Source organism: Girardinichthys multiradiatus, chromosome 4 (assembly GCF_021462225.1).
Source record: "Girardinichthys multiradiatus isolate DD_20200921_A chromosome 4, DD_fGirMul_XY1, whole genome shotgun sequence".
Classification (NCBI taxonomy): Eukaryota; Metazoa; Chordata; class Actinopteri; order Cyprinodontiformes; family Goodeidae; genus Girardinichthys; species Girardinichthys multiradiatus.
The window spans coordinates 10,513,881-10,531,570 of NC_061797.1; the positions used below are offsets into that span (position 1 = coordinate 10,513,881).

The window sequence follows — 17,690 nt, forward strand, 5'->3', positions numbered from 1 at the left end:
AAAAGAATCATTGTTCCTCTAAAGGCACTAGAAAAACCTGATCAAAACCATATAATAATTTAAATATTCAGGTTTTATAATTATTTAATCTTTTCCTGAAAGGTCCGAAATGAGAGTTTACTGAAGCAGTCCTAATGGCCAAACTCCAATTTCCCCTTGTCATTTTGCAGGAAAATGTGGCAGTGCTGAATTGTTTTGTGTTTGAATCGGTGGAATGAACTTCTTGGTTTGTGTTTAATGAATAAGAAGAATAAAAGCCCTGCTGTGGCTTACAGTGCAGCTTGAGTTTTAATCTTTGTTACAGGCATTACATCAGTGTCTCTATGTTGAGACAGGAAAATGTTAGCACACTGCTGCTGCCATAAAAGCAACACAATAATGAAATGACATCACAGTGGGCCAGTAATTAAATGAGCAGACTGCTGTCTTGGAGGTTTTACTAGGTTGGAAGATTGTGACTAACACATTGGTGTACATGAATACTGGAGTCCTAAAAAAAAAAACTGGCTTGTTCAATGTGAAATTCACAAATGTATTTACATACCAAAATGTCTTGCTGTTTTCTCATTTGCTCTCTAAACGAAAACGTCTTGTGTCTTCCTTTGTCTGGTGGCATGGCAGATGATTTAAGGTTCAGTCCATCTGATCTGCCTGGGCTTCAGCCTGACATTAACAGGCAGGGGCTTGTTGGTGGAAGGAGATGAGTTTAATTATTATGTTTCAGGCAAAAACTCATTAGCTTAGTGACCTGCAAAATAGCATAGGCCAACGTTGATACTCTCGCTGCCTGATAATAGAGGGTGCCTTGTATGAGAGTGGGTGGATGATCAGAGTGCATTTATGGTTTAAGAATGCTGTCAAAAACAAGAGTATTATAAATAAAGCATTGTTCCTTTTTTTAGGAAATACAAAAATAAAACATAGAATATAGTGGGTGGACTTAAACAATGATTTACAGTAGGTGGCAGTATGCACCTCTGAATTTTTTGCGTACCGCCAGCAGAAGAAGAAGAAGCAGCAGCACTAACGCTAAGATGATGGACCAAGAAACTACGGTACAAAGCCAGGTAATGTTAAAAAGTTTATATATGTCTTAATATCGTTTATATATACTCTTGGTCCGTCATCTTGGTGCTAGTGCTGCTGCTTCTTCTTCTGCTGGCGGTACGCAACAAATTCAGAGGTGCATACTGCCACCTACTGTACATACCTAGTGACAATGTTAAACATTGGAATCAAGTTTTATATTTTCCTGCTGAATTCCTCACAAAACAATGAATATAAAAATACTAACAATCTGCGCTCCAATTAAAGGGCTAACGTGTTATGACCAGGATGTTTTATATTCTATTGTCTAAAGTGTGTATAACTGAAGAATTATCTTTATTATATGATCTAAAACCTGAATTAAATGTTTATGGGCTAATTCTGATTCTAATCTCAAATTTAAAGCTAAAAGGAAAATTTTGGAAAGACTGTGTCTTCAGTCTTAGGAACCACCACTTTGAATCACCCTGACCTCACAAGCAACAGGACAGCTTCAGCAGAACAAACAGACGGCCTTGCTTTCGGTCCAATTTGTTGCCGTCTCGGAACTTGGTTGGTCACTTGGTTGGTCTCCTTCAGTTTCGACACTTGGCTCTAAACTTGGTGATGGCTGGATCATGGCACTACACATGGTTGAACCATGTGGCCGTTGCTCTGAGGAAGGAAATCTGACAGATTTGGCACAGTCTGGATGGATAGTTCCAAGACAAGATCACTATTACTAATTTTTAATAGGAAATCTCCCATAGGTAAGTTTACTAAACTCATCCTCAGTGGCATAGAAATAACACTGAGTCTACAGAAACCTTGTGTAGCATGATGAAAGATACAATGCTACAGAGATATATAGTTGTTGGATGGCATGCTTAATGTTCAAGTTAAAAACTTGCATGACGGAGTAATGTTCTCCTTTCAAATGCATTTTTAGAAATATATATATATATATATATATATATATTCCCTTAATCCTGCTGTCAAGCGTTCCCTGGTGGAAGCAGAGGCTGGGGACTCGGGGTTGGACTCTTTCATCACCCAGGCTGAAGTCACCGAGGTGGTTAAAAAGCCTTATGGTGGCAGGGCTTCGGGGTGGATGAGATTCGCCTGAAAATAATAGGTGAAATTAAAAATCACTACAGAGTTGCTTACTATTTTATGACTTTTCATCATGTTGTCGAAATCTTCATTAATCTTTTTGTATTTCTCCTCTGTACTGGGGGTGAGGACATAGGAGGGGTCATTGTCTGGGCTGTCGCAACCTCTGTGCTCCTTCTTATTCAGGGCCTGTGGGTAAAATGCAGCATGCAGAAGCATAAAGCAAAAAAAAAAAAAAAAAAGATTAGTACAAAACAGTTATTTGTATTGGTAATAAAAACCTTATTTTCCCATGCAAGCTGGTGGTTGATGGAGATTAAACAGAAGTGTTTAATGCTATGCATCAATGCATGGTGGATTAAAATAGCTGATTATTCATTTTTATTAAGGAGGCGGCTGACGGGTACCGTGGGGCCAAGCGTGCCGCGGCCCGTGCGGTGGCAGAGGCAAAAACTCGGACCTGGGAGGAGTTCGGTGAGGCCAAGAAGAAGGACTACCGGTTGGCCCCGAAGCGATTCTGGCAAACCGTCTGGCGCCTCAGGAGGGGGAAGCAGTGCTTCGCCTGTTTACAGTGGTGGTGGGGAGGTGCTGACCTCGACTGGGGACATTATTGGGCGGTGGAAGGAGTACTTCGAGGATCTCCACAATCATGCCATCACGCATTCCCTGGTGGAAGCAGAGGCTGGGGACTCGGGGTTGGACTCTTTCATCACCCAGGCTGAAGTCACCGAGGTGGTTAAAAAGCCTTATGGTGGCAGGGCTTCAGGGTGGATGAGATTCACCCTGAGTACCTCGAGTCTCTGGATGTTGTGGGGCTGTCATGGTTGATGCGCCTCTTCAACATTGTGTGGCGGTCGGGGACAGTGCCTCTGGACTGGCAGACCAGGGTGGTGGTCCCCCTTCATAAGAAGGGTGACCGGAGGGTGTGTTCCAACTAAAGGGGGATCACACTCCTCAGCCTCCCTGGTAAGGCCTACGCCAGGGTATTGGAGAGAAGAGTCCGGCCGATATTCGAACCTCGGCTTCAGGAGGAGCAGTATGGTTTTTGTCCTGGCCATGGAACACTGGACCAGCTAAAATGCAAATGATGGTGAATATGTCTGTATGGGCAATTTTTCATATTTTGGTCATTTTCGGTGGAATGTCTAAAATAAATAATTCTTTCGATGTTACAGTGACAATTGCAATTTGACGTATTGTGCACCTCTAAGTCAAACCACTGTCACGCTTGCATTAGGTGGTTATTTGTACTTAGCCAACAAGTGTTCACTCAGGAAATGGTGGTACGAGGCACAGATCCACTAATAATCTTCCTGTGTGTAACACGTTCTGAAAAATGGAACATATAAAGTGTTTCTGGTCAGAGGACCTACCAGCTAGAAAAGTGAGGCAGTATACAAAATCAATAAAATATCGTCTGCTTAAACAACTATAGTAGATTTGCTTTTATAAACTGTCTTAATTTTATATCACAGACATAGCCTTATTGAAAACACTTCATATGTTCCGTTCTCAGTTCTTCTTTCAAGGAGGAAGACCATTGATGACAGTCCTCTATCATAGATGGTCTGTGGATGGACCTATTACCTCAATTTCCTGTTTTTTTTGTGATTAACGACCCTATGCAACATAATGGTGGTTAAAGGTCAATAAAGTAACGTTTACATAAACTGCTATGACGTTTTCAACATTGGAGCTCTTTAGGATGGTAGAAGTCTACTTTGGTCTTGTACTAGCCATTAGCGTTAGCATTCAGGACCAACTAGTCAGGATTATTCAGTGAAGACGCCAAGAGAGTCATCTACTCCAAGATTTTACCTTTTTATCTTTGAGGAAAACCTCAATTAAAACAATGAAAACATTAAATAGCCTTGCTTGCCCTCAAAAACAATGCTGTTAAAGTTTTTAGATATATTTTACTAAATGTAGATGAATATAGAGCCACATTTGCCGCACCATCCCGGTGATGTGTGAAGCAGTGATTCCTTTTGCCTGAAATTGTGTATTCTTGTAGAGCATCATTTCCATAAGCAAAGGCAAATTTCATTGTTGCCTCCGTCTTACGCCATCATATGTGGCATAAATTGTCATTTGCTTTTCTTACATCAAAGGAAACACTTATTAACAACTGGGCATGTGGAGAGAGTAGTAACTTAAACAGGGACCTGTTAAACACTTCAACCAGTAAACAAGCTGGATCTCCCTCCTTCTCCCTCAGGGATCTGGTCCACCACATGAACAGCCTGTTTGCCATCTATAAGTTCCTCCAAGAACTTCCACAAAAAACTCCATTTATAGGAACTTCAAAGCATGTCCAGGCTTGGTGAGTGGGGGAAACTCCTATCAACCCACGTCTTTATGCCCTGAGCAAAAAGCTTCTCTTTCGCTGCTTCTCTGATGGATACAATGCAAATAAGCTGCTGCAAGGAGGAAGGACAAGCTTGAGCCTAAAGGTAAGGAGAAGAGAGCAAGGCGATGAAAAAAAGCTGCATTGAAGCGGAAGCTACAAATGGGTGTAATCTCAGTCATCGATTTTTAACAGTTCAGTAAACAGTAAAAAGGAGAGTAAGTATTTTGCCGTACCACGGCTTTTTCTGCTCTGACAGCCAGGATCACCTCCATAATTTACTAAAACAAAACACTGTACCGTCTTTCACATATTGGAGACAGAGATGTCTTTATTCCGCTGGTAGCAGAAGACTCTGAAGAGGGGGGTTGTTGGACTATTTGTTTGCTGAATATTGGACCATTTGCACGTTGCTGGACGCCACTATGCCCTTTTCAACGTCATCGGCCATTTTGTACCGCAGGATAGCCTGTTCCTACAAATCCCGGTGGGCACCGCGTCTGATATGACGGGGCGTCCCAAGTATGATGTCACAAGACACTATATAGGAAGGCGCCCATTTTGAAAACTCGCCTTCAGCTGGAGACCGTGACACGGTTACCAACATCTGAAGCATCATCTGGAGAAGAGTCCCGAGTGGATTTCATTTATTCTCCTTTGTTGGCCAACGGAAAATTCATAAAAGAGGTTTTTGGAATAAGAAGTCTAGAAATTTCACTTTTCCGATTTAAGACGTGAGCTTAATACGTAACCAAAAAACCCACGGAGTTTCAAGGAGACGAATTGCCACCTTGTTTTGGTTCTAGTCGACTGCTGATGGTCAGCTCATATTTTTCCTTTTTGCCAAGGAGGACAAAGGACGAAGATTGACCGCTTTTCCTGAAGTTAACTGTGGACGCACATTAACTTCCAACTTTCTCCTTCCTCTCTCTCAACTCTGCTCAGAAGGAAGACTTCAACAAAGTAAAACACATCCTTTTATTATTTTTTTTATTTCTTTATTAGAAATAGCTTGGGCAGGGTAGAGGAAATTTTAGTGCGATTAGAGTCACCATTTAGAGTCTAATGTGTTCTGAATTGTATATGCATGCCATTGTTTTGAAGCTTGCTGGTACTTTAGGAGGCCGCCGTGTCTCACAAGTGTGTCTTTACCGTGCAAACACCTGTGCGCAGTTGCGCTGTGTAACTGGACTCTTATAATAACCTCATGGTGAAATTCACCATTTTCTGTGTCTTCAACCTTACTGCTTACTAGCTTGCCGCCAAAAGTTTTATAACTCTTAGTCTGCTCACCTCGCCCAGTGTTGGGGGATGTGTTATGACTGAGTATAACTGAGTTACAGTTTGAGCTGCGCCCCCAACCTCCACTCACCACCACATCCCTTTGTCATATTATCATTTTTGCCATAACTGCTGTTTTACTTTATTTTGTTTAGTTAGATATTTTACCCCTTTTGTGTAGAACTTTGCATGTTTGAGTAGGTGAAGATTATTAAATCGGAAGAGCGAGTGTATCAGGGCTGTAATTTAATAAATGTTCACATAGATAAACAGAAGGCGTTTTGTGTTTGTTTTGTGCAAGAGTGACTCGTCAGTCAAGATAAGGTTGAAGTTCCACACGTTTTGGCAGAAACGGTCAATTAAACAGTGACATCTCTGGTAATAGTTATTAATTATTATTGAGTATTTAACGGTTGTAATTATAATTTTGTCAAATTATGATTTTTAATTATAATTATTGATAAAGATTAATTAATCAATAATCATAACTCCAACGGGTTGAGAGTTAACTAGTGGTGCGTGCGGGGTAGTAGCTATGGACCCAGGGTCTTTAATGAGGAGAGGGGATGAAAGGGTTGCCAATTACTCTCTGTCACTTTGTACTGAAAACAACCATGGTGCTGTAAAGACCCAACTTGATTAACCTTCAACAGCACAAACTCTGTTTAATCTTTACTAAATAAAAACTTAAAAGGAGGGCATTTAATTAATGCTCATGATGCTTACATTGTTTTTCAGAAAATGCAATTTTAACACTTTAAGCCTTACCCTTTTAATTGGGGTTTATTGGGATCAACAGTCCAGTGTCAGGTTTGTCCTGCTATGTAGGGCCCCTTTGACACTGACAAGATGCTGAGAGAACAAACATGGTATCCTTGAGAGAGTTTGTCTGCACTGCAAGACCGTTGAACCTTTAGTGTTGTACTGTAAGTGGTCCACAGAATGCAAATATAATGTACAGAATGTAGTGCAAGTGTTAGAATTGAAAGGCCTCTTTGAAAAACATTAAAAAATCATATATGTGACTTTATATTCTTAGTTGGACTAGTTGGTCTATAATATGAGCTACAACATTTAATTTCCCTTTGAGATTAATAAAGTATTTTTGAATTGAATTGAGTAAGCCTTTATCCATATGTATAGGTTGACAGTTAAAAAAAAAAGGTAATCAGTTTTATATCTTTAAAAAAATATTATAGATATAATCTGAAAAGTGTGGTGTGCATTTGTATGCTGCTTCTCTGTGTCAGTGCTATTTAGAACCACCTTTTGCTGCAGTTACAGCTGCAGGTCTTTTGGGGTATGTCTCTACAAGGTTTGCACATCTGCAAACTAATTATTTGCCCATTCTTTATTGCCTACATTGATATTGCAATAACGATGAATTTGGGGTATATTGTCCAGTCATAGTCTGTCATAAATTTTCAATTCCTGTTACAGATTCTCAATTAGATTTAGCACTGGCTTTTGACTGGACCATTCTAACACATGAATAGACTTTGATCTAAACCATTCCATTGTATGTATGGCAGTATAATTTGAGTCCTGCTGGAAAGTGAACCTCCACTCAGTATAACGTTTAGCAGTCTATAACAGGTTTTTTTCCCCCCAAGATAGTCTTATCAACTCTAAGCAGCTTCCCCATCTCCTCCAAAGAAAAGCCTTCCCACAGCATGATGCTGCCCCCACCTTGGGTCATAGTGAGCTATGGTGTGTTCAGAGTGATGTGCAGTGTAACTTTTTCACCACTCCTTTTACATGTCTTTGAAAAAACTTCAAATTTGGTCTCTTCAGGCAAGAGTACATTCTTCATATGCTTGCGGTGTAACCTTCATGGTTTGTGGCAAAATACAAATAAAATAGATGACTTTCATCTTAAAATGACCTTTTGTCTTGTCACTTCCAAGTGTACAACTAATAGCGGTCCCATCAGCGGATACTTACACCTGAGTTGTGGATCTCTGCAGCTCCTTCTCTCTGATTAATGCTTTCCTTGCCATGCCTGTCAGCTTATGGCAGCAATGTCAAATACACTTACATGCTTTCTTGTTTTATGCATTGGAATCAATTGCAGGTTGTTTGCATGACCCGTTTTTATTTACCATGAGAATGCATTTACAGATCAGTCTTTTTCCTCTGTTGATCAGAACAGATTTGTCATTATGAAGGCTTCTACAAAATATTCAAGACATTATGCACTAACAGCTATCTGGAAGCACATTCAATACACTTACATCTCTGTTTTCATCCTTGCTTCTTAGGCAAGTCTTTGGATAAGATCATCTGGTAACTTAATGTCATAAAATGCAGCATATCTCACACATGGTCGTGCAGTCTGTTTCACCGCAGCGCATATCATGCTGGTAAACAAGAGATAGAAAATGAAGCCGGTAGAGCCTTTCTGACCAAAATCATAACATATATTTACCTTACTGTACTGCAACCTTAAAATAGAAAAGTATGATTCTGAAGCCAGAGGAGGGTTTGGTATAACTATGCTAATTAATTATTTTAGTTTATTATTGATGCAGCTGCAAATGTTGAGGATGTCATCTGTTGCTTCTGGTTGGTTTGATGTGCTGCCGCCACACTTAGTATCTGTTAGCTGCAATGCGGTGATGCACAGCTGAAGCAGAAAATGTTATCTGGGTGGTGTGTGGGGTGTTGTGGTTGGACAGATGATATCAGCACTCCCCCTTCTGAGAGTCATACAGTTCACAACACAGGAAGTGACGTAGTAGACAGTGTTAACAGGAAGCTGGCTGTTTGGAGGAGTTTACACTGGGTTGTATCCACGTCTCGTATATCTGTCATTATTCTGTGCTTGAAAAAACTGTTCCTTTCTTCTGATAATAGCTTGGTGAGAGTGTAAGGTAATCATTGTTTGTTTTGTTTCTTGTTTGTGTTTGTTTCCTCTGTTGGAAATTTATTGAGGAAAGAAGAATACTTTGGGAGCCTTGAATACTCTTCCAACAGGTTGTATGCGACAACTCTTTGTAATCAGCACTTATCACTCAACCTGAACTCGTGATACATTGTGTAACAGCTAAATTAGCCAACAGTGATAAACATTGAATGTTGACAGTACAAGCTATTTTAGCTAAGAAATGGTTAATTTTTTTAATCACTGCCACACACAGTTGCAACTTGCATCTTGATATGTAGTAAGTTGGAGATGTAAAAACTAGGGTTCTAATGATGAACTCAACTTACGAGATGAGGCTGTACATGAAACTAGATTCACAAAAACAAGATGAGATGGGATTTTAGCAATGTTTGTGGGAAAGTCAAGAATCCCCATTGTTTGTCTTCACAAATACTTTAAAGGTGTCACAAATTTCAAACTATTTAAAAGATTCTGTAATCAGTGAAGAGTATTCCAGTTCAGGCTTGGCAACTTGTACTTGGCTCTTTTTGTCTGTCTAGTTTTGATATTAAAAATCCGCGCTCTTGCCTTTTTACAAACAGAATAAAAGTTTCTTAAATCACAAACTGTGCTTTATAGCACTGTGTATGGTCCGATTCAAGCTCCTGTTCTTAAAACAAGATGTAAAATAAGAGTCTCATACATAAATACAACAGCATGTACATTTTGAAACACTCACTTTCTTCTCTTCTTCATTCACTTGGATCTCATGCCTATAGTTTACTTTTACTCCACCAGATGAAGTGAAATGCTAACAGCAAATAAACAGTTCTTTTTGAAACAGGTTTGGACATTGATTGTTAGGTTTAGAAAATGCAACATCAGACTTGTCTCGGAAGTTGGAGCTTGGATCTGTCATAACCAAGCTAGGAAGGGTTCCCTTCTCTGTGAAAAACCAAGAACATGTTCAGACCTTTTTGGTTCAACTGTGCCATGACTGGTTTGACTCATGGGTTGAGACACTTCAGCTCAACAGGTGTTAATAATGCATTGTGCTGTCAAATGCTGACTTCGACAAAGCGTTTGAGTAACTTTACATCAAGACCAAGATGCAGCTTGTGTTTGACTAATTGTTGAATTCTGCCTTTTTAATACATTTCTTTTTTATCTTAATTGCTTTATCTCAAACGTCTTTTATGTTTTTTAAAAACTCCTTTATGTTCGTAGAGTAAATAACCTCCTCAGGGTTCTCTATATCAGTTTTACATGTGATCATGTACATGACCTTTACTTTCCTTCTAAAGATGCTAGACTAAAACTTTTGTTCTATTTAACAAAGTAGAAGTTATTTTTTTCTGTGCCGAAACATTAATATCCCAAACAGGTAACTTTAGACAAACGTGCTTCACACCCACATGTCATGATATAAAGGTGTTTGAGTTTTGTTTTGGGTCTTGCCTCTGATTGTGGTTGTTTATGCATTCTAGGTAGTGCTTTAGTTAATTTCCTGTAAGTTTAGTTTCTTACTTGTTTTTGTTTTGGTGCATTTGTGTTCTGTGAGATTTATCCATTGTTGTCATTGTTTCTCTGTTCAGGTCCTGTCATGTTTTGTCTCTATTTTCAGCCACTGTTGCCATAGTAACCCGCTTCATCCAGTCCACCTGTTCATGGCAATCAGTCTCTGTTTTCTCACGGTGCTGTTCCTGCCTGCCTACCTGCCTACCTGCCTGCATTCTGAGGCTCCAAATCCACCACCCTCATTACACACATAAAACATTAGGTGCTCCTTGAGATTCAGCTGGACTTAGAGTTTAGTGAGAATTAGCACCAATGTTATCAATAGATTTAAGTTTTTTTTCTGTCCAAACCTTAAAACAAGCTTTCAAAGTATAGAAAGAGTTTTTTTTCATTAAAGATTTTACATGTTGGGCCGGGGTAAAATGAGCGACCCATATGCAATGGCTTCAGTCCTCAACGCAGCCAGTCTCAAGAATGACTCCCAGCTCATGCGACCTTCGCAGCATGTCTTAAACCTCTCTCTACCTCTTTCCTGTCAGCTTACTGTCGGAAAAGGATTTTTTAAAATGCCGCTAGTGCTGCATTTAAAGAATTTGTATATTTAATCTAAGATCGGCAAACAACTTTGACCAACAGGTAAGGAAGAGGAAAGGGCCTTTGAGGGACTAATTACATAAACATAGTTTGGTTAAGCTTAGAATTTTAGTCTCAGTCATACTGCCATAAAATGGTGAAAATGTTTTCCATTCTAAAACATGCAACTTTTCTTTGGGATTTAATATTTTCATAGTTTGTAGTGTAGCCCAGTGTAGTGCAGTGGATGCTTGTGTGATTGTTGGTTGTCTTGTGCCAGTGTTCTGTATCGATTTTTACATCAGCCGGATAAAGTTTCTGCCATGGTAACAAATTGAATCTACATTGATCAGGACATTGTCTGGGAGGTAAATGTACAAGAGTTGTGGAACACACCTCAGTGTTTATTCACAGACTGATGCAGATTTATTGTTGCAAAGCTGTGAACATGGAGTTAATCTGGGTTATATTCACGTTTAAAACTTTATTCACATTTTCTGCTTTTTTCAAAGTATATGTAGCTTTCAATGGATTTAATAGTAGTAGACACCTACCTCACCTACACAGACAAGTCACAAAATACTTTAGATCATTTAGATATTGCAGTGAATCATATGATACGCTAGGGCAGCAACCTGTGATTCATTTGGTAGTCAACTTATGTGTTAACTTGTTTACTGTAGAACAACTCATTTCAGGTTTGACCAATTCAACTGTTTAATGTTTTGAACTAGAAATGTTTAGAGGTGGTTCACATTTTTTGAAAGCTCAAGTACTGAATCAGATGACATCTTCAGCCACATCATGTTTGCTCATTCATTGTTGCTCCTAACATGTTAGCAAACATACCTTAAGTTTAGAGCTGTGCAATATATCAACTTCATAAATCATAAATGTGTGTAATATCTAATACCCCTGAATAAAATCCAGTTGCCTTCAGATGTCACCTAGCTAGTAAAGTAGAGTCCTGCCACATGTGATTTACGTAATTTCACTGTAAATTCAATTGTTCTGCGAAGGGATCAATGGTTTGGTAGGGAATATGAATGAACAGCGCATCATAAAAGCCAAGGAACACACCGAACAATGAATCACGGTGGTGGCAGCATCATGCTAGTGCTTTTCTTTAGCATGGACAGGGAAGCTGTGCAGAGTTGATGGTAAGATGGAGGGTTAGAAATAGAGGTCCTGGAAAAAAACCTGTTAAAAGCTGTAAAGGCTTGAGGTTGGGGCGGATGTTTACCTTCCAGCAGGACTACACACCTAAACATACAGCCAGAATTTACAGAAGGGTTTAGGTCAAATCAGGTTGAGTCAAAAGTCTACACCTAAATCCAACTGAGAAATCTGTGGCAAGATTTGAAAATTGATGTGCAGAGAACTTTTCCATTGATTCAGTCTCTCCACTGAGCTTGAGCTACCTCTCTGAGCTTTTGCAATTGCATTGCCTCTCCCATACACTCACTCACGGTGGACGCTCAGAGGGGACATAGCTTTTTCTGTGGCAGCTCCAAGGCTTTGGAATTCACTGATAGTTGACATAAGACAGTTTAAATATGCTCTCATCTTTTTTCATTGGCTTTTGACCATGCATGAGAAACTCATTTGTTCGAGTTGTTTTATAACATCTTTTATGTGTCTTCTTGTATTTGCATTTTAATTTTTATATATGATATCTGTTAATCACTTTGGTCAGCTGTGCTGTTTTCTAAGTGCTTATAAAAAAAAGTTGAATTGGTTTTATCACATAAAATCCCTATAAACACATGGAAGTTGTTACATGGCTAAATGTGAAAAGGTTGAAGGGACATAAATACTTTTGCATGGCGCTGTGCCCCTGTCCGTGTTTGAGTGTCAGAGATTAACTCTGTCTAATGTTTATCAGATTACTGAAACTATATCAATTGAGGGCCTTTTGTTTTTCAGAGACTATTGTACTTGATCAGTGAAACAAAGTGTTCTTTTTCTCCACAGCAATGACTGTTAAGATATCATCCCATCAAGCATATTGGGAAAGAAATGCAGCATTGTTTAAAGATATGACAGAAAAAACAGATTTTTTTTCTCCTACTCCAAAATATTTTTATCTTGCCATCCAATCATCCAGATTGTAAAAAGGATGAATCCTTGTGACCTCTAAATCCCTAATATTTAAGGAGCCTTTCTCTGTAACAGTGTGTTCAGAACCAATGTACCAGGTACGGGCTTCTGGGCTTAGTTGCATGATAGCATGCGGGATCTCACAAAGCATAGAAGCAAGCCATAATAATATTTTATAATAAACAAGCAAATAATAAAAAAGATATAAGGTCCAAACTAATCACACAAATGGAATGAAACATCTGCATGTTTAGAGAGTCTTAGGGGAAATAGCAGATAGGATAGGAGATTAATTATAAATCACCTCTGGATTTTCTCTTCAGTTCTGTTTAGTTTTCATTTTGTGGCATTCTGCTATATTATCTTTTCTAGAACATAAACTCCATGAAAATCAGCAAAAAGTGGCCAAACATGTTGATTTGATGAAGGACCATCACATTAGTTCCATCTCTTAAAGTGACAGTCTGGGGTGGCTCAGTTCTGGGCTTAAAGGTCTGCAGACGTCCAAGGAGGGTTAGGTTTAATCCTGGCTCCGTCTCACTCTCTGCCTCCTCCCAGATCAGATGAGATTAGGGAAAGTGCTAAGGAGCTCTGTGGGAGAAGGCAGAGCTCAGAAACGCTGAGCCTGAGGAGAGGAGGAACGTAACAGAGCAGGTGGGCGCTGGTGCAGGAGGAGAAATCAGCATAGAGCAGGCAGAGCTGAAACCAAGATGATGGATCTGAATGGTCCCTGCAAATGGATGAGCGTTCAGAGCATGCTGTATGAGGTTTGACATGGGCAGACAAACAAATGATTGGTTATCTTTATCTGTTTGCTCATTTGTTGTGTTGCTGCTGTGTTTAATGCAAAATCCAATGGTTCCAGATTCACGACCAAACAAAAAGAAACAAAGGTGTTTTGAATGTTCAGTCCTTAGAGGTTCTTAGGGTTCATGTGGGGTTATTAGTGAAATTTGGTATTTTGTATGGTTTGCATCCAACTATTAAAGATTCTTGCTTTCTGGTGAGAAGAAGCTACTGGCATTTTTCTGTGTTGGTAAAATGAGGCATAAAAATTTAGTTGTAAAAGAAACCAAAGCAGTTAGATCCAAACTATGAATGTCTGCCATAAATTAGTGTTCATTCAAAGTTGAGAAAATCATTTCTCCCATAAATGACCTCAATCAGGTAGATATAGGAATTGTCTGACCCTCTTCGTTGATGTTCTTGTAAACTCACCACATGTCTGGTAAAAGCATATGAAAGCATTATCAGCTGAATGTGTCCTGTTGATGACTGAAATTGGGACTTGTTTAACTTTGAGTGTGTCTCTCTTTCAGCAGGCGAGCTGATGCCGACAGAACAGCAGCTGACATTGGGACACTCTGTTAAGGATTGCCTGTTGAATTTTTAACCACCTTGAGCCCGCTGGTATTCCTCTTCGGCTGTTAGTGGAGTGTGTTTCGGCCATGGGGAGGAAGAAGATTCAAATCACTCGGATTGTGGATGAGAGGAACAGACAGGTTGGTGTCTCCTTCCCTGTCTTTCTTAGTTGTAATTTTACGTTCTTTTCTGCAGTACAGAAAAAAAAAACGCATTTGTACAATTGCTTTACATAGATAAGCTGTGGCTCTGCACAAGTTCTTAATACCTGGACTGCCTTTGTTCAAATATCTGTGCTAAACAGTAATTCTACTGAGAAAACCAAAGAAAAAGCTCCAGATTTGAAATTGTCTGTTAACATTTCACAATTCCTGATGTATGATTTGGTGGCAGGTAAGTACTCCTGGAAACATAGAATTTACTGATCTAAATAAGCAGCAAGAATAAGTAAAACTGTTATTTTAGAAGAGTCTTGGCAGGTCTGGGATGAATGATGATGTGCTACAGACAGTTGTTAGATTACTGCAAAGGAGTCGGGGCCTCACTTGATAGAAGCCATTTGAGAAAAACATATCTAGAGATGAAATCTTCATCTCATGTGAAAAGAAATCTTTATTTGTATTATGCAAGTAATGTGCATAGATAACAGCATAACAACAGTTTATTTAACAGCCCCTAATACAGCCAGGTGAATGTCTTATTGAAAAACAAGAAACATACAATTTCTTTCAAGGTATATGCTGCCTTGCAAAAGTATTCCAACCCTTTAACCTTTTTTCACATATTGTCACATATCCACAAACTTCATTGTATTTTATTGGGACTTTATGTTACAGACCAACACAATGTAAGGCATACATGTGAAGATACATGGCTTTTACTGTATTTCAGTCAATAAAATGTCAAAAAGTGTGCCATGCATTTGTATTCAGTCCCTTTTACTTTAATACTCCTTAATACAATTCAGTGCAACCACTTGGTTTTAGAAGCCAAGTAATTAGTAGAGTCAATCTGCGTGTGATTTAATCTTGGTATAAGTGCGGGTGTCCTGTGAAGGCCTCCAAAGTTTGTTAAAGAACATTTGAGGACAAACAGCATCATGACGATTAAGGATCATACAGCATATGGTTCAGGGAGAACGTCACTGAAAGGTCTGAAGCAGAGTTAGGTTGCAAAGCATCTCAATCTTTGAGAAACTCACAGAAAACCTTTTATTTTTAGATGATACATTAACTGAGTATAACAGAAATATTAACTTATTAAGACATAGCTGTTCAATTAAAGTGACAGGCCTGGTAAGGAGAAGCAGCCAAAAGGGATATGGCAACTCTGGAGGAGCTGCAGAGATATACAGTTCAGGTGGAATCTTTTGACAAGACATCTATAAGATCTGCCCTCAACAAACCTGGCCTTTATAGAACAGTGACCAAAAAAAGCCATTGTTGATAGAAAGTCCAAAGAAATCCTGTTTGTGGTTTGCCACAAGCCATGTAGGGAAAACCACAAACATGTGGAAGGAGGTCTGGTCAGATGAGACCAAAATTTAGTTTTGGTCTAAATACCAAGGGCTGGAAGAAAACGAATACTGCACATTACCCTGAACACAACATCCCAACTGTGAAACATTGGGTTGGCAGCATCATGCTGTGGTGCTGCTTTACCTCAACTAGGATGAGAAAGCTACTCAGAGTTGAGGGGAAAATACATGAGGCTTAATACAGGAAAACTTGCAAAACTGGTAGAGAGATACCACAAAAAACGTGCTGCTGTAGTTGCAGCTAAAGGTAGTTGCACAAAGAATGATTTAGGAGAGCTTAATACAAATGCACACCCCAGTTTTAAAATTTTATTTGTTACGCTTGAAAACATGTTTCATTTACCTTCTGATTCACAATTATTATTTGTGTTGTCCTATCACATAAAATCCAAATAAAATACATTGAATTTGATGGTTGTAATGGGATTAAATGGGAAAAAAGTCTAAGGAGTGTGGATAATTTTGTAAATCACTGCAGACTGGATCTCCTATTACAAGACACATTAAAGACCCTTTTGCCTCTGTTCTGAGAAGCTCCTAAAGCTTTCTCTTCATCGTTTCACTTCTGAGAGAGCAGTGTACTGAGCTGGTGGCGAGGGCAGTAATTTCTGGTTAGCTGCCTTCGGACAGCACCCTGTCATTAGCAGGGCGGGTCAGTGTTGGGGACACACAGTGGCCCTGTCTCCTCACGTCTCCTTACGTCGCCACACTACTGCCCACTGGAATCCCTCACTGTCTGTCTCCTCTATATATATCACCCCCAACAGCACAACAAATGCCAGCCTGTCTGGAAGGAGGGTGCATGCTCTGGAAATAGGGATGTGGCTGGAAAATAAATATCTGGAAAGATATTTACATTTGATGTTTGGTTGTCTCGGCCAGAGCTTTTTTAGATGGACACTACTGTAGTTGTCTGGCGAGTGCTATCACTGGAGCCTGTCTTATTTTTAGATTCAGGACTCTATTTTAGGAAGTTGGCTTGCAGTTTTTATCTGTCAGACACATCATCTGTTTTTAGCCATTTTTCCGTTTTTTCAATTTATCTTTCTGTTACACATTTTGCTTCATATACATATAGCAATGACTGTACGGTATAACAGTATGTAAGTGTGAACTAACAGCTTCTCAAGAATCTACCTGATAAAGAATATGTTTCAGCTTTCATCTAAGAGGTACCCATGAGAGGCTGAAACACTAGATGTTATCTTTCCATTGAATTATAATAAAAAACACTATCACTTACAGTGCCTTGCGAAAGTATTCGGCCCCCTTGAACTTTCCAACCTCTTGCCACATTTCAGGCTTCAAACATAAAGATATAAAATTCTAATTTTTTGTGAAGAATCAACAACAAGTGGGACACAATCGTGAAGTGGAATTAAATTTATTGGATGTGTCAAACTTAAAAAAAAAACAAAAAACTGAAAAGTGGGGCGTGCAATATTATTCGGCCCCCTTGCGTTAATACTTTGTAGCGCCACCCTTTGCTGCAATTACAGCTGCAAGTCCTCCACCAGTATCACGTAGTGACCTGGCCACTATCCTGCAAGAAGAATGGCTTAAAATCCCTCTGACCACTGTGCAGGACTTGTATATGTCATTCCCAAGACGAATTGACGATGTATTGGCTGCAAAAGGAGGCCCTACACCATATTAATAAATTATTGTGATCTAAAACCAGGTGTTTCAGTTTCATTGTCCAACCCCTATATATATATACACACACACAGTGCCTTGCGAAAGTACTCGGGCCCCCTTGAACTTTTCAACCTCTTGCCACATTTGAGGCTTCAAACATGAAGATATAAAATTCTAATTTTTTGTGAAGAATCAACAACAAGTGGGACACAATCATGAAGTGGAATGAAATTTAATGGATGTGTCAAATAAAAAACTGAAAAGTGTGGTGTGCAAAATTATTTGGCCCCCTTGCGTTAATACTTTGTAGTGCCACCCTTTGCTGCAAT

At 39.3% G+C, this 17,690-nt stretch overlaps 1 protein-coding gene across 8 annotated transcripts in view; it reads left to right on the plus strand.

Moving 5' to 3' along the window:
• LOC124866447 (myocyte-specific enhancer factor 2A-like) overlaps positions 1–17,690 on the plus strand; it is a 64,299-nt gene that overhangs the window by 17,435 nt on the left and 29,174 nt on the right. For 2 of the 8 annotated variants that reach the window (XM_047362231.1, XM_047362238.1), the window contains exons 1-2: positions 13,564–13,584; positions 14,144–14,326. In XM_047362231.1, the coding sequence (XP_047218187.1) occupies positions 14,273–14,326 (54 nt within the window). In that variant the 5' untranslated portion in view covers positions 13,564–13,584; positions 14,144–14,272. Of the gene's footprint in view, positions 1–8,518; positions 8,641–8,721; positions 8,744–13,459; positions 13,479–13,563; positions 13,592–14,143; positions 14,327–17,690 lie in introns of those variants that run through there. The other 6 variants (XM_047362233.1, XM_047362237.1, XM_047362234.1 and 3 more) reach the window with 6 other exon arrangements.